The sequence below is a fragment of the Phyllobates terribilis genome, unplaced genomic scaffold (assembly GCF_046119375.1).
Source record: "Phyllobates terribilis strain yellow unplaced genomic scaffold, ASM4611937v1 Scaffold_10__3_contigs__length_209671492, whole genome shotgun sequence".
Taxonomy (NCBI): Eukaryota; Metazoa; Chordata; class Amphibia; order Anura; family Dendrobatidae; genus Phyllobates; species Phyllobates terribilis.
This window is the reverse complement of record NW_027362770.1, coordinates 146,383,556-146,406,159: the sequence shown is the minus strand read 5'-3', so window position 1 is coordinate 146,406,159 and position 22,604 is coordinate 146,383,556. Positions and strand designations below refer to the sequence as shown.

Genomic DNA, 22,604 nt, shown 5'->3' with positions numbered 1-22,604 from the left:
CGCTATATGAGCAGTAGATGGCACAATACACTTGATTCACTATGTACAGTTAGAGGCAGAATCTCATCATTCATTTAACAAACTACCCAGATTATTATTATATAGAAGCAAAGGTAAATTTGTGGATGAGGGTAAAGTAATATTTGCATGTAGCTAATTATTGGCCCCTCCAGAACCAATGTTACTAGTGGGCTCTCAGCACCCCAGTCCGACACGGGCAGGGAATACAGCTTCATTTAAATTTTGTAATATTATATAGAGCTCCCTTACTTTGCGCTCTGATGTGATAGTCACCTCTAAGGTACAGATGGAGCAGAGCGTAGTGCAGTGTACAACGTATCATTGCAAAGAGGGGAGTTGGGAATCCATAGTTTGTTGTCTCTTTCTCCAAAATCTTTAAGATTTATACACCAGGTTATTAAAAACCAAAAAGTCTCCTAGTCTCTTTTTTTAGTTTACAAAACTGCGTGTTGCATTAGGTTTTCCTCCCTACTCCCTCACTCTATCAAGGAATGCAGAAAGAGAGAGAACGTAGAAATGACCATGTATTCACATTATAGAGGACAGTGTCACGATCCACCGCTCAGTGTCTTGGATGCAGTGACTGACAGCTCAGTCATCCAATCTAGTGCAGGGGCGTGCTGAGCTGTCGGTATTTTGATTGACAGCTCAGCTGTCCAATCTGAGACTGAGAGGCGCTGAGCTTCCTTCAGGTGTTCCCTGTTCAAAGTGATTACCTAGCTACTTAACTAAGCTGTCTGTCCCACATAGCTGTCAGTCGTAGCTCTCAGCTCAGTGTTGTGAGTTCTCTAAATTCAAACATTCTGATCTTCTGTTGCTGGATCCTGGATTTGCCTATTGACTACTCGTCAATTGTCTATCCCCTGACCTTACCCCCGCTGTACTACAGAACACCAGTGACTGTCTGGCCACAGTTTCTAACATCATGTCCTCTCTCTACCTGAAACTCAACCTTTCCAAAACTGAACTTCTTCTACTCCTGCCGTCTACTCACCTCTCTAAATCTGACATCTCTCTCTCCGTGTGTGGCACCACAATTATGCCGAGCCAGCAGGCGCGTTGTCTGGGCGTTGTGTTTGACACCAATCTCTCCTTCACCTTCCACATACAATCTCTTGCCCACTCTTGTCGCTTGCACCTGAAGAACATCTCTAGAATCGGCCCCTTTCTCACCTTGGAAACAATAAAACCCCTCACTGTTGCCCTGATCCACTCCCGCCTTGACTACTGTAACTCTCTATTAATTGGCCTCCCCCTCACTTGACTTTCCCCTCTCCAGTCCATCCTTAATGCTGCAGCCAGGGTCATCTATTTGGCTAACCGTTACTCAGACTCCACCGCACTGTGTCAGTCATTGCACTGGCTGCCCATGAATTATAGGATCCAATTTAAATTGCTTGTTCTCACCCACAAAGCCCTCCACAGTGTGGCACCCCCCTACATCTCTTCCCTCATTTCTGTTTATCGGCCTACCCGTTCTCTACGCTCCGCAAGCGACTTTCGACTAACATCCGCACTAATCCGTACCTCCCACTCCCGGCTTCAAGACTTCTCCCGAGCTGCACCTATTCTCTGGAATGCTCTACCCCAAGAAATTAGGATAAACCACAGCTTACACAGTTTTAGGCGCTCCCTAAAACCACACCTGTTTAAAGCAGCCTATCACCTTCTCTAATCGAAATCCTTTTATATTCTTATAGCCCATTCCTTATTTCTCCAAACATAAGTCTCCACCGAACCCAAAAGCACTACAGATACTGGCTGGTGATGAGCTCATGCAGCCTTTATCTATCCCTCATCCCCTCAAGATGGCTGGACCATCCTTGTAAATAAGCCATTGTACTTTGTGTCACCCCCACCTCGTTGTAGATTGTAAGCTCTTACGAGCAGGGTTGTCATTTTTGCTGTAATTGTATTATCTTTAGCTATGTTACTTATGACTGTTGTATATGAACCTGTGAATTGTTAAGCGCTGCGGAATATGTTGGCGCTATATAAATAAAGATTATTATTATTATTATTATTATTACTCGTTTGTATTACTCCTTTTGCCTTGATGCACTTTGACCTTGGAATTCTGACTCTGGACTGTGACCTGACTACGGTTTTGTCTCTTCCCTCTGTTTATGACATACCCTCCTGGCTCTTGACCTCGGACTTCTTGACTACCCTGACTCTCGGCTTGTCCGTGAGAAGTGACTCTGCATCACAGACAGTAGTTCTATGGTGATGTTATTGTGGAGGAAGGTCCTGGCAGGACACTACTTAAACATCTCCTCAATAGAAACCTGGTACAAAACACTACATGGCCGTAAAATACATATAAGGAAACACAAGACAGTTTCTACTTTAACAAGTTTATTATATTCTGTAATACTTAGAAAATGAGTATGTGTTTAGGCAATTCTTTTACTGATCCTCTTGAAAGTCACACCGCCAGCTTCTGAAATCTGAAAAAGAGTGCAAGAGATAAATATTACTAATGAAAATTAGATGTGCGAATATTAATTTAATGAAGGACATCTTGAAAGTCACTCGTACGTTATTAGGACTCCGCTGATGACTCCAGCTTAGCTACACTGTCCCTTGGAGTCTATGGTAATCTGAAGTCTTCATCAGGTCACAACTGATGCTGATAATCTTCCTCCATACTTTATACTTTGATTTCAAAGTTTTCTTGGACTTTGATATTGATGACCTCTATCTTAAGGGTTGGCTATAAAGTTCGGATTGATGAGGTTCTGATTTCCAGCACGCCTTACTGATCTGCTGATTTGTAGTGCTTGTGTGAAGTATTGCAGCTCAGTCCCTGCCACTTGAATAGAACGGCGCTGCAGAGAGCAGCAGTACCAGGCACTGTCACTACTAAATGTATGGCCTCTATCTTAAAGGTTGGCCATAAAATTTGGATTGATGAGGGTCCGATTTCCAGCACGCCCACTGATCTGCTGATTGAAGGGGCCATCTGCTGTTTACAAGGCACTTTGTAGTGCTTGTGTGAAGTATTGCAGCTCAGTCCCATCCACTTGAATAGGATTGCTCTGCAAAAAGCAGCAGTACCAGACACTGCCACTACTAAATGTATGTAGCTGTTCTTGGTCCCATTGTATGCTTTTTGCAGTGGCTTTCTTTATAGGAAAGCACAGTGGAAAAAGAGATTGCCGATGCATGCCACCCCAACGATCGACCTTGGTGGGATAACTGGATGCGCTTGGTGTATACACAGAAAACGTACATGTTGCATCCGAATATACATCTTGGATGCAACAAGAACTGTTACTTAAAGGGTTATTGCTATCATTAAAAGTTATGACCTAGCCAAAGCATAGGTGATAGGTTGAGGACCAGTAGGGAACCAACCACTGGAAGTCCACTTATCCCAGAGACTGGTTCTCTGAAATGCCCAGTTAGAATGGAGCGGTGGCAACTTATCCACGCCACCGCTTCATTCATTCTCTATGAGATAGCCAGGTACAGCACTTGGCTCATTCCAGCCGTCCCATAGGGAATGAATGGAGAGGTGGTGCTCCATTTCAGTTAGGGCATTTGAGAGCCCCGCTTTTGGGATCGTTGGAAGCATAGATGATAGCTTTTAATGATAGGAATAATCCTTTAAAGGGTGTTCTCAAGTTTGGAAGTTACTTCCCCATTACTGGGGGTCTGACCCCTGGGAACACCACCAATCCCAAGAACTGGTCTCTCCCTGGGAGAGATGGCACTCCATACCAATGGGGCATTTGTGAGCCCCTGTTCTTGGGATCGTTGGAAGGATAGATGATAGCTTTTAATGATAGGAATAATCCTTTAAAGGGGTATTCTCAAGTTTGGAAGCTAGTTCCCGATTATTGGAGGTCTGACCACTGGGACCACCACCAATCCCGAGAATTGGTCTCTCCCGGGGAGAGATGGCACTCCATTCCAAAATGGGATTTGTGAGCCCCGTTCCTGGGATTGTTGGAAGCATAGATGATAGCTTTTAATGATAGGAATAATCCTTTAAAGGGTATTCTCAAGTTTGGAAGTTACTTCCCGATTACTAGTGGTCTGGCCGCTGGGAGCACCACCAATCCCAAGAATTGGTCTCTTTCTGGGAGAGATGTAATTCCATTCCAATGTGGCATTTTCGAGCCCGTTCTTGGGATTGTTGAGAGCACAGATGATATTTTTTAATGATAGGAATAATCCTTTAAAGGGTATTCTCAAGTTTGGAAGTTACTTCCTGATCCCTAGTGGTCTGACTGCTGGAAGCACCACCAATCCCGAGCATTAGTCTCTCCCGGGGAGAGATGGCACTGCATTCCAATGTGGGATTTGCAAGTCCAGTTCTTGGGATCGTTGGAAGGCTAGAACGTAGCTTTGAATGATGGGAATAACTTTTTAAGGGGTATTCTCAATTTTGAAAGTTACTTCCTGATCATTGAGGGTCTGAGCGCTAGGACTCCCACTGATCCCGAGAGCTTTAGAGCCCTGTGTCAATTGATGAGTGGTTGATGATGCGTACCTCCGCTCCATTCATTCTTATGGGAGTTCTGAGGACCAGCTGAGTTCAGCGCTCAGTTATCTCCGGCGGTCCCATTAAGAATGAATGAAGCGGATATGGGTATAATCGACAACCGATTCTCAATATTTTCATATCCCCATGAAAGCACTTCCTGTCTTTCATCTCTGCGTCCATATCAATGGGGACAAATACATAATGTTCACACTCACCTCCACTAGATTTCCTCCGACAATCTCGGATGAATGCTTATATTTCCCAAAGTCAACAACTATCTTCCCTCCTTCACACTGGACGGTCGCCTGTGTAAAATAATTCCATATATTTAGAATAACATCAAGGCTCAGAAGCCTACAAAATGTTATGCAGTGAGCAATAAAACATGACGCCATCTATAGGACATTTAAGGAATTGCATGCAATTTAATCCCTTTACCCCCAGGCCATTTTCCATTTTTGCGCTTTTATTTTTTGCTCCCCTTCTTCCCAGAACCATAACTTTTTTATTTTTCCGTCAATACGGCCATGTGAGGGCTTGTTTTTTGCGGGATGAGTTGTACATGTGAACGACACCGTTGGTTTTACCATATTATGTACTGGAAAACGGGAAAAAAATTGCAAGTGCGGTAAATTGCAAAAAAAGTGCAATTCCACAGTTGTTTTTTGAGGTTTTTTTTTACCTTTGTTCACTAAATGCTAAACCTGACCTGCTATTATTATTCCCCAGTTGATTATGAGTTCGTAGATGCCAAACATGTGTAAGTTCATTTTTATTTAAGTGGTGAAAAAAAATCCAAAATTTGTTAAAAAAAAAAAAAAAAAAGTCGCCATTTTCTGAGACCTGTAGCGACTCCATTTTTCGGGATATTGGGCTGGTGAGGGTTTTTTTTTGCGCTCCGAGCTGAAGTTTTTATTGATACCATTTTGGGGTAGCTAAGCTGTTTTGATCACCTATTATTGCATTTTATTACAATGTTGCGGCGACCAAAAAAACGTAATTCTGTCATTTTGATTTTTTTTATTCTATAGGTCTAATATATAGCAGGATAGTAGCATTAAAATGAGTAAAAACAAACACTGACACCTATAGGCAAGGAGTGGTAGTACATAATGGGATAGCTATTTATGTGCGTAATTGGAATATTATATTGTTTCTATATGAAAGTTTGTGATGTTGTCCACCTTATGGTAATTTTTTTTTAGTTAAAAATCACTTTTGCAATAAAGGTTGCAGCGTTTGGCTTTTCCAAACTCTTCATTTTCCTGTACCATTAACTTTAACGTGGTCTGTGGTCATCAACCTACTAAGAGGAGCTCAGAAAAAGACAGCTAAAACTGTTACCGATTCTCCATCAGATGGTCATAGAAAGCTCACTGATGGAATCTCAGTTAACTCATTCTGCAGCTAGCCATAGACTGTACAATATAGGGGCTATAGAAGGAAAACGGTGAAACATTTTCATGAAGTTCAACTGCAATAATTATTTTTAGCCCCAATTCTATCTATCTATCTATCTATCTATCTATCTATCTATCTATCTATCTATCTATCTATCTAAAAGGGTGGGCAAAGTTGACGCCACCTGGAGGTTTTCGCACGTACTGCATGATATGAATTCTGCCATTAATCAGGAACATTAGTAGAGTAGAGGCTTACCTTGAATTTCTTTCCACTCATGGTCTCCATGTCAGACTCCTTTCCTACAGTGAATTTATTGGTCATGGTGTGGCAGGGGTAGATTTGGGACCATGTGAAGTCATCTCCATTTTGAACTACTTCAGTAGTGAATTTGAAGTCTTTTCCTTTTTGGATGGTTTCAGCAGGGATACCTGGGAAGGAAAGAAAGAAACATAAAGGATGGATGAAGTAAGTAATAGACTCCATGTCCTTCATTTTTTGAGGTCTTTATTTTTGGTCCTGTGCTCCACACATTACAATCATGAATGTCAATATAACAAATAGTTCATTTTTCGGAGGGTTCTGCTGACTTCTCTTAAATCTATGGATATCCACAAAGCCAGGACTAAGTAATGGGGAAAGAGGAACCTCACAGGAAGCCGTATGCTGTGCCTCTCTTTTGAAGAAGAGGTTCTTCAGCAGCTAGAATGTGTATTATAGAGTTCTGTGTCCCAGCTGCTGCAGAACATCGTAACATACACATCAGCTGCTGCAGAACCTCATAATACATCTCAGCTGCTGCAGAACATCATAATACACCTCAGCTGTTGAAGAACATCATTATACACACCTCAGCTACTGAAGAACATTATCATACACACCTCAGCTGCTGCAGAACCTCATAATATACACCTCGGCTGCTGCAGAACATCATAACACACACCTCAGCTGCTGCAGAACATCATAATACACACCTCAGCTGTTGCAGAACCTCATAATATATACCTCAGCTGCTGCAGAACCTCATAATACATCTCAGGTGCAGCAGAACATCATCATATACACCTCAGCTGCTGCAGAACCTCATAATACACACCTCAGCTGTTGCAGAACCTCATGACACACACCTCAGCTGTTGCAGAACCTCATAATATATACCTCAGCTGCTGCAGAACCTCATAATACACCTCTGCTGCTGCAGAACATCATCATATACACCTCAGCTGCTGCAGAACCTCATAATACACACCTCAGCTGCTGAAGAACATAATCATACATACTTTGGCTGCTGCAGAACATCATCATAATACACCTCAGCTGCTGCAGAACATTATCACATATACCTCAGCTGCTGCAGAACATCATCCTACACACCTCAGCTGCTGCAGAACATTAACATAAACACCTCAGCTGCTGAGGAACATAATCATACATACTTCCGGTGCTGCAGAACATCATCATATACACCTCAGCTGCTGCAGAACATCATCATACACATCTCAGCTGCTGCAGAACATCATCATACACATCTCAGCTGCTGAAGAACATCATCATACACACCTCAGCTGCTGCAGAACATCATCATACACACCTCACCTCATAATACACCTCAGCTGCTGCAGAACCACATAATGCACCTCAGCTGCTGCAGAACCTCATAATGCACCTCAGCTGCTGCAGAACCTCATAACGTACCTTAGCTGCTGCAGACGATAATTTTTAGACAGGATAAGAATTTTCATATTGACTTATTGTCAGGGATTTCCCCCATAGTCTTGAAAAAGAGGTTCTGAAGCAACTGTGGGGTTTATTATAAGGAATAATACTCTCCATACAATAAATAATTAGGAGTGTCACCACAGAGATCTGTGATCTGTATGACGGTATTTGTCCATCTTGTCTTACCAATGGTCGACATGAAGGTCTCATAGTTCTCCTGGCTTTCCACCTCGTACTTTCCTGTGAAGCTCATGGTTCTTTGGGGAGATGAGAATAAATGGAGTAGGACAGAAGATAAGAAAAGAAGAGAAGGTACTGAGATGAGAAGATTGAGGCTTTTTAAACTATTTTTCCCCTTACTCCTCCCTGCATGACCTTTACTATGACTGGTGTGGTTGGTCAAGTTTGCCCAATCCGAGCGGTGCCAAGAAGTGATTCACCAGCCCTGGTGTTATTGAACTGTAGATAAAGTCTAGAATTTACTGCCCTGAAATCCTCCAGGTATTCTGGGAGACGGTGATAATTTACTTCTTCTTGTAATGATTCTCAATGTGATTTCTCTGCAGCGAGAGAAATGAGGAGAACAAATAATGTATCAGAATAAGCACGAGAAAAATGGTGCAAATCCAACAAAAAATTCTACGTTCAGATTGGGCACAACGGGCTGCATTAATGAAGCAGCTTTCGAAAAGTTTCCAAAATTTTTGGACACGTCGAAGTTCTGCAAAAATCTTGTGACTTTTGGTATTTTTATGACTAGGACTTTGGGCAAGATGGGGTATGGCCAAGAGCGCCCAACAAATTCATTGTAATTGACGGTACAAAAGTGGGATCAATTACGATAGACGGGTTACATTTCTTGTGGTGGAGTAGGTGAGTAGAAAGATGGGTCAAATTAAGAGGATGCAGAAACCGGTGAAATTGAGATGCCGGACTGGGGACAGCCACTTGGGGCAGGATGCCATTGTTTCCAGCACTTTGGTTGTACCGGTCCACAGGCCGCACTTTGTCCAGGTCTGACCTAAGTGGCTATACTGCCGCTGGCACCCGCAGTTTGTACATGTCAAGTGAATGTCGCCATGGGGTTCACATAATCATACCTGCAAACCCTAAATTGTGGGACTTATACAGTATTTCCTGACCATTTTTGCTTTGGAAGAACCCTAGACTGCCCCTTTAAATGTAAAAATATGCTAATTCCTTACAAGCCCTGCCTCTCTATGCCCTGAATGCATTCTACCATTACTCTCAGGCAGCACGCCCGCTGTCTCCAATAAAAATAATTCTCACTTTATTTGCGCAAAATATTAAATTATATAAAAGTCCATGATAGCGGAGATGTAATCTCAGATTGCATCTCCGCTATTAGCTATCATGGACTTTTATATAATTTAATATTTTGCACAAATAAAGTGAGAATTATTTTTTATTGGAGACTTCTCCCACTTTTTTCCTATGCACCTCAAAACATCTCTAGAATTCGACCTTTTCTTACCTTTGACTCTACGAAAACTCTTACTCTTGCTCGTATTCATTCTTGTCTACTGCAACTCTCTACCAATTGGTCTCCCTCTTACTAAACTCTCCAATCTGTCATGAATGCAGCAGCCAGGATCATATTTCTGTCCAGTCACTATACTTATGCCACCATCATGTTCCAGTCTTTGCACTGGTTACCCATTCACTACAGAATCCCATATACACTTATCACTCTCACCCACAAAGCTCTCCATAGTTCAGCACCGCCCTACATCTCTTCGCTCATCTCTGTCTACCACCCTACTCATGCCCTCCGTTCTACTAATGACCTAAGACTAAAATCCTCTGTAATCTGAACCTCCAAGACTTCTCTCATGCTGCACCAGTTTTCTGGAATGCGCTACCCCACACAATCCAGTTAATTCCCAGATTTTACAGTTTCAAGTGTACCCTAAAAATACACTTCTTTAGACTGGCCTATCGTCTCACATCACTGATCTAATGATCTATCCCCTGTTGTCTCTTCCATGCACTCATTAGTACTCTTGTCACCCAAGGTGAGGAAAGGAACAAGTGTACAAAGATGGGAAGAGGGGGAAGGGAGCCCAACAAGTAGGGAAAGGGGTAGTGGAGACCCCTAGGCAGATCTATTATCAACCTGACTACCCTATCTTCCCTATATAGGTTTCATACCTATCGCCGAGCAGGAAACCTAATCCCTGAATGTCCCTAGAGCTAGGCCCTAGGAAGGGAGGGGACGGAGTGAGCACTAGTCAGGCTCCACTGTAACTAAAGACAAACAAAGGGGTTACACTTATCTTGAGAAGACACCAGAGAGATAACGCCGACTATCCTTCAAGGGAAGTCCAAGAAGAAACTAGTACTCCAGGCATGGACAGAGGAACATAGAACTATCACTGGCGACTCTTTGGAGACACTGAGAGTTTTTAACTACCAAGCAAGGGTGTGTCAATTAGCAGCAGAAGGTGGAGATCGCTGCTGGGTCCTAAAGGGAGAAGGATATCACTACACTACAGAGATGAGAGGGTCAAGAAGGTGTCTGCAATGCCAAGCGCAGTGACCTTCTACAGCCGGATCCAGAGCGACTGTCTGTCACACTTGATACACCCATGACAACTTTGTACCTGTACTTGTACAGATACTGGCTGATGACCAGTTCATGCAGCATTATTTGAATGTCCCTATTTATTCTACTGATGGCTGGACCACACAAGTTCCCTTAATTTTTACCTTTTACCTTTCATTTTACCCCTATTTCCTCATAGATTGTAAGCTTGCGAACAGAGCCCTCACTCTTCTCAATTATTATTATTGATAAATCTGCCATGAAAATTAGAACTGTAGGAAGAAACCTGAAGGAACTCTACCCCAGTTATGTGGCTATAAAAAATAGAGCACAATACAAAGAGATGTTGGATATTTTTGGAATTCCAGCCAGAAGTGATGACAAGAAAACACTCGCCTGTTCTAAGAAGTTAATGATGTAGTGAAAAAAATAATGAAAAATCTCAACTTATTTAACTAAAAAAATAAATAAAACACATTTTAATTCCGTTAGAAGACCACAAAACATTTCGGCAGGTAAACAATTAAAATTCCAATTATAGTGATCCGCTTGTTAAAAATGGTTACAAAATAAACCAAAAAATGTAAAAGCTTAAATTAGCAGCGCTTCTTTACTGGAGTGTTACAGATGTAATATATATGGAAATTAGGAATGGAAATATAATCAGATGGAAGAAATAATCTTATAAATAAGAAGGAATAAGGAACTGAACAAAAGTAATATAACAAGGTCACGCGTGCCGTAGAGACCGGCCAGGCAAGATGCTACGGGGGATTTGGAGACAGGAGGCCAAGCTCTGGTTTTTGCCATCTGGTAGAAGATCTTATTAGATCTTCTGTAGAACTTTCCGCTCTACAGAGATACTTCATTTATTAGAACAATTCCTGGAATTCGCATATACCATATGTCCATACAGTAGATTCCCCATACACTTCAATCACGGGATAGAATATATGACATACATATGTGTGACACCCCAGGGGTCTGGTTGCCACAGTGATAGAGATATTACGTCTGAGAGCAGGTGGGAGGTCCTTTGGTCAGGGATCCTGTGCATGCCACACCTCCTGCCCAGTCTTGGGAGGGGAAGGACTTCCCCTATATAAACCCGGGGCTGAGGCAGAGTTAGGGAGAGAGAAGACAGAACAAGAGTAGAGAAGAGAAGCAGCATAGCAAGAAACATCAGGAGCTCTGCGGGGAGCAGTGTTACAACGAGTCAGGGGCTGGCAGCTACAGAGCTCGCCCTGACTGAGAAGATTTCTTACCGGACCCGGAGTCCGAGGCTGTGGGGACTAACTCTTACCCAGCAGCAGAAACCGTCCGGCAGAGGATTTCAGGTCCTCTGGCCCAGAAGCCCGAAGGTACGGTCACACGCGTGGGACCAGCACCGCCATCGTGGAGCGGAAGCCATTAGAAGGCCCCGAGTCACCGGCCATACGGGTGAGCACCACACGGTACACTCAGGGACGTGGGCTACTTATTCCCGCCTCTAGCAAGGTAGCCAGAAGAGTACAGTTAGTTGGGAAGGCCTACAACTCCGCCTGGCCAGGGGAGATCCCATCTGCTCAAGGACTGACCAGGCCCCTATCACTAGCAAGTACTCCGGGAGGGTCTATCTTTGTCACCAGTAAAGACCCTGAACTACACCGCACCGTCTCTGAGTGGTTCCTGCTACCCCCATCATCCACGTCGGCTGCCCTGAGGCCATACCCCTCCCGTTGGGGGTTATACCATCCACGCTGCACCATCCTTCCACCGGCCTCAGCGGTCTGCCCTGCAGCGGCAGCTCCATAGCTGCATTCAACGGGTGGCGTAGTCACCAACCATCTACTGCTAGTACATCGCCGCTCAGTTTGACTCCCTGGGCGCGGACCGGGTCGCCGCCACGAGACTACAACCCTCAAGAGATCCGGCTCCGGGTAAGCTCCCGCGTGCGCAACGCAGCGCGACACAGGCCCAGGGGCGCGTCATATGCCCCAGACTTTAGAGATAGACGACCATTCGGAAACTAAACATGAACCCAAAAGAAAAAACCCGAACACATAGGTCATAATGTACAAAAATAAAGAATTAGCCAAACAATATGTCAGACTAAAAAACCTTTATTAGAAACGTCATTGGTTCTTGGTGGTGCTGAAACAAAAAGTGCACACACGGGTATATATATAAAAAAAAAACATTAAAAATGCGTAATACATCCATGTAAAGTACAAATGCAAAAAAACAAAGGACCAAACTAAACCATAGTATATCAATGCTGCGTACAAGATGTAAAATATGTTCTGTATTATACCCACATACTCTGGTACATAAAGTACGAAAAGTGCATTGCAGCCCTATCAGTATTCAATTACATATAAGGTCAATGACCAGATAAAGCTGCAGATCTCATATACCTAAAAGATTGCAGGTGCAAGTAAAAATGCTCAGAGTGGAAATAGAGGTATATATTTTGGCCAAATGAGTGTCTACAGGGTATAAGTACAAGCTAATATATAAATTTGCCCTGTAAATCAAGTATCACAGCTTGTGAACACTTTTTGCAGCCAGCCAAGAGTTTTTTAAGTCTTGTTTGAGGGATTTTCATCCATTCTTCCTTGGAAAATTCTTCCAGCACTGTGAGAATCCTGGGTCATCTTGTATGCACTGCTATTTTGAGGTCCAGCCACAGATTTTCAATGATGTTCAAATCAGGGGTCTGTGAGGGCCATTGTAACACCTTCAGCTTGCGCCTTTTGAGGTAGTCTATTGTGAATTTTGATGTGTGGGATCATTATACATTTGTAGATGCCAGTTGAATTTGTAGAATTTGTTGAAATTTCATTGAATCCATTCTTCCCTCTACCCGTGAAATGTTCCCCTTGGCAGTGGCTGCAACACAACCCCAAAGCATGATTGATCCACCCCCATGCTTAATGGTTGGCGAGATGTTATTTTCCAGAAATTCTGTGCCTTTTTTTCTCCACACATACCTTTGATCATTGTGGTTAAAGAGTTCTATTCTAACCTCATTGGTCCACCGAACTTGTTTCCAAAATGCATCAGGCTTATTTAGATGTTCTTTTGTATACTTCAGACACTGAATTTTATAGTGAGGATGCAGGAGAGGTTTCCTTCTGATGACTCTTCCATGAAGGCCATATTTGTGCAGGTGTTTCTGAAAAGTAAAACAATGTACCACAACTCCAGAGTCTGCTAAATCTTTCTGATGGTCTTTTGTAGTCAAGCGGGGATTCTGATTTGCCTCTCTAGCAATCCTACGAGCAGCTCTCACTGGAATTTTGCTTGGTCTTCCAGACCTTATCTTGACCTCCACTGTTCCTGTTAACTGCTATTTCATAATTACATTTCGAACTGAGGAAAGGCCAACTTGAAAACGCTTTGCTATCTTCTTATAGCATTCTCTTGCTTTGTGGGCCTCCACCATTTTCATTTTCAGAGTGCTAGTTAGCTGCTTAGAAGAACCCATGGCTGCTGTTTTTTGGCACAAAGTTAGAAGAGGCTGGATTTTTATAAAGCTGGGAAATTTGCATCACCGGGCCTATCGTAACGATGTTAATGAACAAGCCATAACCCTAACAAGCTAATTAAGGCCTGAAACCTTGGTCAACGTTATCTGAGCATGCAAATTTCCAAGGGCTCTCAAACTTTTGCATCAGCCCATTTTCCTTTTTGTAATTTTTAAAATGCAGAGAATGACAATATATATATATATATATATATATATATACATATATATATATATATATATATATATATAGCCTAAAATACAAAGGAATTGTGTCATCTTTGACTTTTACAGATCATTTCATCTTCAACTTGCTTAACTGTTCACAATAACAGTAATTTTGACCCGGGGTGCCCAAACTTTTACATGCCATTGTAGACCCATACATACTTCCTGTAGAGATATAAGACCCACTCCTACTTCCTTTAGAGAGAATGAGACCAACCCTCACTTCCTGTAGAGATACATAAACCCACCTCTACTTCCTTTAAAGATACATAGACCCACCCCTACTTCCTGTAGAGATATATAGACCCACTCCTACTTCCTGTTGAAATATATAAACCCACCTATACTTCCTGTAGAGATATATAAACTCATTTCTACTTCCTGTAGAGATATATACCCACCCTTACTGCCTGTAGATAGAATGAGACCAACCCTCACTTCCTGTAGAGATACATAGACCCACCTCTACTTCGTGTAGAAATACATAGACCCACCCCTACTTCCTGTAGAGATATATAGACCCACCCCTACTTCCTGTAGAGATATATAAACCCACCTCTACTTCCTGTAGAGATATATAGACCCACTCTCACTTCCTGTAGATACAGTTATATGAAAAAGTTTGGGCACCCCTATTAATCTTAAGCTTAATGTTTTATAAAAATTGGTGTTTTTGCAACAGCTATTTCAGTTTGATATATGTAATAACTGTTGGACACAGTAATGTTTCTGCCTTGAAATGAGGTTTATTGTACTAACAGAAAATGTGCAATCTGCATTCAAACAAAATTTGACAGGTGCATAAGTATGGGCACCTCACCAGAAAAGTGACATTAATATTTAGTAGATCCTCCTTTTGCAAAAATAACAGCCTCTAGTCGCTTCCTGTAGCTTTTAATGAGTTCCTGGATCCTGGATGAAGGTATTTTTGACCATTCCTCTTTACAAAACAATTCCAGTTCAGTTAAGTTTGATGGTCGCCGAGCATGGACAGCCCTCTTCAAATGATCCCACAGATGTTCAATGATATTCAGGTCTGGGGACTGGGATGGCCATTCCAGAACATTGTAATTGTTCCTCTGCATGAATGCCTGAGTAGATTTGGAGCGGTGTTTTGGATCATTGTCTTGCTGAAAGATCCATCCCCTGCGTAACTTCAACTTTATCACTGATTCTTGAACATTATTGTCAAGAATCTGCTGATATTGAGTGGAATCCATGCGTCCCTCAACTTTAACAAGATTCCCGATGCCGACATTGGCCACACAGCCCCAAAGCATGATGGAACCTCCACCAAATTTTACTGTGGGTAGCAAGTGTTTTTCTTGGAATGCTGTGTTTTTTTGCCGCCATGCATAACGCCTTTTTGTATGACCAAACAACTCAATCTTGGTTTCATCAGTCCACAGGACCTTCTTCCAAAAAGAAATTGGCTTCTCCAAATGTGCTTTTGCATACCTCAGCCGACTCTGTTTGTGGGGTGCTTGCAGAAACGGCTTCTTTCGCATCACTCTCCCATACAGCTTCTCCTTGTGCAAAGTGCGTTGTATAGTTGACCGATGCACAGTGACACCATCTGCAGCAAGTTGATCCTGCAGCTCTCTGGAGGTGGTCTGAGAATTGTCCTTGGCTGATCTCACCATTCTTCTTCTCTGCCTTTCTGATGTTTTTGTTGGCCTGCCACTTCTGGCCTTAACAAGAACTGTCCCTGTGTTCTTCCATTTCCTTACTATGTTCCTCACAGTGGAAGCTGACAGGTTAAATCTCTGAGACAGCTTTTTGTATCCTTCCCCTGAACAACTATGTTGAATAATCTTTGTTTTCAGATCATTTGACAGTTGTTTTGAGGAGCCCATGATGCCACTCTTCAGAGGAGATTCAAACGGGAGAACAACTTGCAAGTGGCCACTTTAAGTAGCTTTTCTCATTATTGCATACACCTGGCTATGAAGTTCAAATCTCAATGAGGTTACAAAACCAAAAAAAGTGCTTTAGTACGTCAATAAAAAGTAGGTAGGAGTATTTAAAACAAGAAAATGATAAGGGTGCCCATACTTATGCACCTGTCAAATTATGTTTTAATGCAGATTGAACATTTTCTGTTAGTACAATAAACCTCATTTCAAGGCAGAAACATTACTGTGTCCAACAGTTATTACATATATCAAACTGAAATAGCTGTTGCAAAAACACCAATTTTTATAAAACATTAAGCTTAAGATTAATAGGGGTGCCCAAACTTTTTCATATAACTGTATACAAAGACCCACCCCTACGTCTTGTAGAGATATATAGACCCACCACGACTTCCTGTAGAAATATATAGACCCACCTCTACTTCCTGTAGAGATATACAGACCCACCCCTACTTCCTGTAGAAACACATAGACCCACCCCTACTTCCTGTTTAAATGTAGGGACCCACCATTACTTCTTGTAGAGAGAATTAGAGACGGATTGCACTTGACAACTAATTAGGGCAAAAGGGAGATACCTAGTGATTGGCACTTTGGAGCCATTTTCCATTTAATTTTTAAATAAAGTGATTTGCAGATTGCATATTATTTGTCATAATATCTAAAAAAGATCAAGTTGTCGAAAAGAGCATGGGATAGGTGATAATTATGGGGGTTCAGAGATCAAGTTGTCGGAAAGGGCATTGGATAGGTGATAATTATGGGGGCTCAGAGGCTCAAGCTGTCAGAAAGTGCATGGGACAGGTGATAATTATGGGGGTTCAGAGGCTCAAGTTGTCAGAAAGTGCATGGAACAGGTGATAATTAAGGGAGTTCAGAGATCAAGTTGGCGGAAAATGCATGGGACAGGTGATAATTATGTGGGATCAGAGATCAAGTTATCGGAATGCACATGGGATTAGTGATAATTATGGGGGATTGGAGATCAAGTTATCAGAATGCACATGGGATAGGTGATAATTATGGGGGATCAGAGATCAAGTTATCGGAATGCATATGGGATAGGTGATAATTATGGGGGATCAGAGATCAAATTATCGGAATGCACATGGGATAGGTAATAATTATGGGGGATCAGAGATCAAGTTATCGGAATGCACATGGAATACGTGATAATTATGGGGGTTCAGAGATCAAGTTGTTGGAAAGGGCATGGGATAGTTGATAAATATGGTGGATTCAGAGATCAAGTTGTCGGAAAGTGCATGGGATAGGTGATAATTATAGGGGTTCAGAGATCAAGTTGATGGAAAGGGCATGGGAAAGGTGATAATTATGGGAGTTCAGAGATCAAGTTGTTGGAACGGGCATGTCATCTGTGATAATAATAGAGGTTCAGAGATGAAGTTGTTGGAAAGTACATGGGATAGGTGATAATTATGGGGGTTCAGAGATCAAGTTTTCGGAAAGGGCATGTGATCGTGATAATTATAGAGGTTCAGAGATCAAGTTGTTGGAAAGTGCATGGGACAGGTGATAATTATGGGGTTCAGAGATCAAGTTGTCGGTAAGGGCGTGGAATAAGTGATAATTATGGGGGTTCAGAGATCAAGTTATCAGGAATGCCCATGGGAAAGGTGATAATTATGGGGGTTCAGAGATTAACTTGTTGGAAAGGGCATCGGATAGGTGATGAATATGGGGATTCAGAGATGAAGTTGTTGGAAAGGGCATCGGATAGGGGATAATTATGGGGATTCAGAGATTAAGTTGTCGGAAAGTGCATGGAACAGGTGATAATTATGGGGGTTCAGATAACTTTATCAAGGGATTAGGTACAGCAGACAACTCCTAAGAGTTGGCCCAGAGTGGCTACGGGTCCCAGTGGAAGCAGCAAATCATATCTTTTATGGCCTTTTTGGGAAGAACATGTAGCCGGATGGATCGCTTGATACAGACATAGAATTTTCAGCCATAGCAAGTCAAGCAAAGTTCAATCTCTCTGCCTCTAGTAAGTGCTCGCACCCGCTCCTACATGTCAATAGCCTTTCTATGAAGTCTTGCCAAAATCCAACTGATAATAGACATCGATTAAAACTGGGTGTGATGGCTATATCATGCTAAAAAGAAATAGGATTTATACTAGAGGTAAAGATAAAAAAAAGTCAATAAATCAATTACAAGAGAAACAAGTATTGTTATTGCACCTCAGCGGGGAACTGAATAAATGAAGAAAGGAATCGATAGGGAAAATACACACTCAGAACAACGTCATTGTAGCGTCGGCGTCCCTGCCCTCTGCTAGGCAGGGACGCTGTTCCCCTCACCTCTCTGCTCCGAGCCCGGCGTCCTCCTCCCGCTCTGCTGGCAGCGCGCGCTCCTTCCCGGCCACTGTGCTTAGGGCGCGCGCGCGCTCCCTCCCTCTTAAAGGGGCCGCGCGCGCCGTCCTAAGGAGTCCCCGGCCAATGGCCGGAGGACTTCACCATATATAAGGCACCTCCTCCAAAATGGAGGTGCCCGAGCAATGTTGTTGCACTGTTCACTACTCTGCTTCAGCCCTCAGGTCCCGTTGCCAGTTACCTGCCTGATTCCTGCCAGAGTCCTGCCAGTTTGCTGTCTGTTTCCTGCCTGATATTCCTGCTACCTGCTTGCTAGCCTGAGGTCCGACGGTCTGCCTTCCTACTCCTGTCAGTCTGTCTATGGACCAGCTTGGCCGCTCACCTGGGAGCGCACATCTGCTACCTGCCTGCTTGCCTACCTGGAGGCTCCGCCGTCACGTGCTGTGACCACCTGCTATTCCAGAGACTCCTGCCCGCTCACCTGGGAGCGCTCCTCCGCTACCTGCCTGCTTGCCTACCTGGAGGCTCCGCCGTCACGTGCTGTGACCACCTGCTATTCCAGAGACTCTTGCCCGCTCACCTGGGAGCGCTCATCTGCTACCTGTCTGTTGGTCTTCCAGGAGGCTCCGCCGTCACATGCTGTGACCACCCGATTATCCAGAGACTCTCGCCTGCTCACCTGGGAGCTCACGTCTATCATCTGCCGCCACAGGTCGTACCAATCCTTTACCCAGAGACTGCCCCGGTCACTTGCCGTGACCTCCTGCCCGTTCATCCAGAGACTGCCCCGGTCACTTGCCGTGACCTCCTGCCCGTTCATCCAGAGACTGCCCCGGTCACTTGCCGTGACCTCCTGCCCGTTCATCCAGAGACTGCCCCGGTCACTTGCCGTGACCTCCTGCCCGTTCATCCAGAGACTGCCCCGGTCACTTGCCGTGACCTCCTGTCCGTTCATTCAGAGGCTGTCCCAGTCACCTGCTGTGACTGCCTGCCCGTCTACCCTGGTCGCCACCCGCTCCCTTACAAGGACCGCCCCCTTGTATAGTAGCTCAGAGGTTCCGCCTCCCAGACCCGTTACAGTCATCTTGGTAATATTAAGTAAGAAGAATCACTGTATTCATGTAACTTTCCATAGTCTTGGAAGGCAATGGCACGAAATGGATATTGTCTATGAGCCACATGGGCCACTTATGGGCCTGATCTTATGATTATCATGATGCATGTGCTATTTAACAATTTGGAATAATTTTTCAACATTTTATTTATATACAGTTAGGTCCAGAAATATTTGGACAGTGGCCCAAGTTTTGGCATTTTAGCTGTTTACCAAAATATATTGAAGAAACAGTTATAAAATAAATAAGGGCTTCAAGTGCAGACTCTAAGCTTTAATTTGAGGGTATTTACATCCTAAATGGAGTCAGGGCTTAGGAATTACAGCTCTTTAATACGTAGTTGCCTCTTTTTCAAGGGACAAAAGGTAATTGTAAAATTATCTCAAAAGTTCTTTAATGATCTGCATGGGCTTTTCCCTCATAAATCTATCATCAATTAGCCAGGTAAAAGGTCTGGAGCTGATTCCAGGTGTGAAATTTGCATTTGGAAGCTATTGCCGTAAACCCACAACATGCGGTTAAAGGAACTCTTAAAGGAAGTGAAACAGACAATCGTTAGGCTGAAAAAAAGAAGAAATCCATCAGAAAGAAAGCAGAAATGTTAGAATGGCCAAATCAATAGTTTAGTACAATATGCAAGAAACAAAAACGCACCCGTGAACTTGAGAACAAAAAAAAAGGCTTGCACGTCCACAGAACACAACAGTGGTGGATAATCACAAAATCCTTTCCATGGTGAAGAAAAATCCTTTAAGTGAAGAACATTCTCCAGTAAGTAGGTGTTTCAGTATCTATCTAAGGCTAGCATAAAGAAAATGCTTCATGAGAGCAAATACAGAGGATTCACCACAAGGTGCAAACCATTAATCAGTCTTAAAAATGGAAATGCCAGTGACGCGCCCCCTGGGCCGTGGGGTACCCGGAGCCAGGCCTGTAGATGCTGGAGGTTGTAGTCTCCATGGCGGCGACCCGGTCCGTGACCCAGGGCGGTCAAACCAGGGTAGTCTATGTGTATAGGTTATATATAGTCCGACTACGCCACCTGTGGAATGCGGTTATTGATAACCGCCGCTGCGGAGCAGTCCGCTGAAGCTGGTGGTATGTGCAGCAAGGTGATGTGACTCCCCACAGGAGGAGTATAGCTTCAGGGCAGCGTGACTGGATGATGGTGGTGATTGTGCAGGGCGTTCTAGTACTGCGAGTGCTGGCGCCGCAAGGAACACAGAAACAAGATAGTGCAGTCCCAGGGTCTTTACTCACTGTTGTTGTAGTTCAGATTACAGGTACCAAGCAATCTTCCCCCGTCGTGCTGTGCGTACTCAGTGAGGGGTTCAGTCCACCCTCAGGTATTTCCAGAGCACTTATCAGGACCCTGTTCTGTGTACCTTCCTCTGGCCTCTTCCTGCACCTCACACCCAGCGCCACTTCTATCCGGTACCCTCGGGCCTTGGCGGGCGACATATGTTCCGTCCCCTGGGTCCTATGTGGCTACCTTCTTAGGGCTACTGGTGTCAACTTGTGGCCTGCAGTACTTGAAATGCTGCAGCCTCCGGTTTCTAGCTGAGCCTTTGTGGTTTCTCTACTAGTTGAGGGATCCAGTTCCCTGTTCTGGCCTGACCCCTCTACCTCCTGATAGCAACGGGCGTACGGGTGGCCTTCTGCATGGCCCGTACCCCTAGGGTCCCTTCACTCCTCATTCCTGGAGCCGTCCTGCTCCCTCTCCTCTCTCTCAGGCTCAGGCCTCCTGACTTGGCCCGCCTGTGGAGCAGAGCTCATACAGAGCCTCTGCTCCCTGACTTCTCCTCAGTCTGTCTGACTGGAACTCCACCTTCTGACTCCCCTGAACCAAAATGGTTCCTTACTTTTATACCTCCTACTGAAGTGCTCCCAGGATCTACGTCCTCCACCCCATCCACTACATAGTTCCTGTTAGAACCTTGCTGTTAGGTTTTTTTTCCTTTGCTGGTCACATGACCTTGTTGGCCTATTTAATCCTGCTCCGCCCTTCTGGCTTTGCTGGACTTCATTGTATATCTACTTTCTAGCTAGCCTGTGCTCTGTATCTAACTCTGTTAGTTTGCTTGGTCTACGGACCTCTATGTTCTATCTATTTTGTTTGTTCGTCTGTCTGCTACTATTTCTGTTAGGAGGTGTCCCATATTCCTCCCAGTCCTTAGTACTTGTAGGGATTCCCTCCCCACATCTATAGGTCTCCGTACAGACTAGATTAGGACTTTAGCAGGTCTGATCGCAGGATCAGGTTCCCTGTTACATCGTAGGGATTCAGCTGAGTCCTATAGTAGGGACAGATCTCCTCTCTTTCCTTAGCTTTGGTAGCAGAACATAACAGTAAGTCCAGCCTGCAAATTCTCTAAGGAAAGATTTTTTTTTTTTTGTTCCATCATGGTGTCAGTTCAGGATTTGGCTAAACACCTGCAGGGACTCTCTCTGGAAGTGGCCGAACTCCGTCAGCACGTGAGTAACTGTCCTGGAGCATATTTCTTGGAGCCTAAGGTATGTTTGCCGGATTTATTTTTTGGTGAACATCGAGAATTTTTTTCATTTAAAAATGCTTGCTTATTGTATTTTCGTTTGAGACCCAAGTCCTCTGGGGATGAATCCCAGCGCGTAGGGTTCATAATGTCACTTTTGCGCAAAGAGCCTCAGGAGTGGGCCTTTTCTTTGCAACCTAGTGATACATGCTTCAGATCAGTGGATAGTTTTTTTTCTGCTTTAGGACTATTATATGATGATCCTGACCGTGTGGCATCAGCTGAGACTGAGTTGAGACGTTTAAAACAAGGATCAGGTAATGTCGAAAAATATTGTACTCATTTTCGTCGTTGGTCCACTCAAACAGGGTGGAACGATTCTGCTCTGAAAAGTCTATTTCTTGCTGGGCTCAGTGAAAGGGTTAAAGACCTGCTAATTGCTTATCCTACACCTGAGGATTTGCAACAGGCTATGCAATTAGCTATACGGGTGGATAGAAGACTGCATGCTAGGGTTAATGAGAGCAAATCCTCTGCTATGTCAGTTTCTGGTTATGATAATGTGTGTACTAACAGTGGTGAACCGATGGAGATTGGATCGGTGGCACCTCGCTCTCAAGAAAAAGACCGTCGTTTTTCGGAAGGCTTGTGTTTCTATTGAGGAAAATCTGGTCATTTGATTAAAGGCTGTGAGCTTCGTATGAAGAAAGAAAAAAAAATGGTCAGTCACGCCCGTATTGCCTGTTTAAATTCCAAGGGTATATTTTTAGCTGCTTCCACGATTGCTCAGGAAAAATTAATGGA

At 43.7% G+C, this 22,604-nt stretch overlaps 1 protein-coding gene across 1 annotated transcript; it reads right to left on the bottom strand.

Annotated features, from left to right (window-relative positions):
- Window positions 1-2,362: 2,362 nt before the first annotated feature.
- On the bottom strand, window positions 2,363-7,982 carry LOC141164527 (gastrotropin-like). The gene is made up of 4 exons (XM_073649887.1): window positions 7,823-7,982; window positions 6,176-6,348; window positions 4,732-4,821; window positions 2,363-2,471 (listed from the first exon to the last, which is right to left on the bottom strand). Exons 1-4 carry the CDS (start codon window positions 7,887-7,889, stop codon window positions 2,418-2,420), a joined length of 384 nt encoding a protein of 127 aa, XP_073505988.1. The 5' UTR covers window positions 7,890-7,982; the 3' UTR covers window positions 2,363-2,417.
- Between the last annotated feature and the right edge of the window lie 14,622 nt (window positions 7,983-22,604).

Coding starts and splice junctions, on each gene's coding strand:
- LOC141164527 (XM_073649887.1), bottom strand. CDS start 7,889: ATGAGCTTCACAGGAAAGTACGAGGTGGAAAGCCAGGAGAACTATGAG. Junction 4,822..6,175: donor TGAGTGGAAAGAAATTCAAG/GTAAGCCTCTAC, acceptor TATTTTACACAG/GCGACCGTCCAGTGTGAAGG. Junction 2,472..4,731: donor TCGGAGGAAATCTAGTGGAG/GTGAGTGTGAAC, acceptor ACTCTTTTTCAG/ATTTCAGAAGCTGGCGGTGT.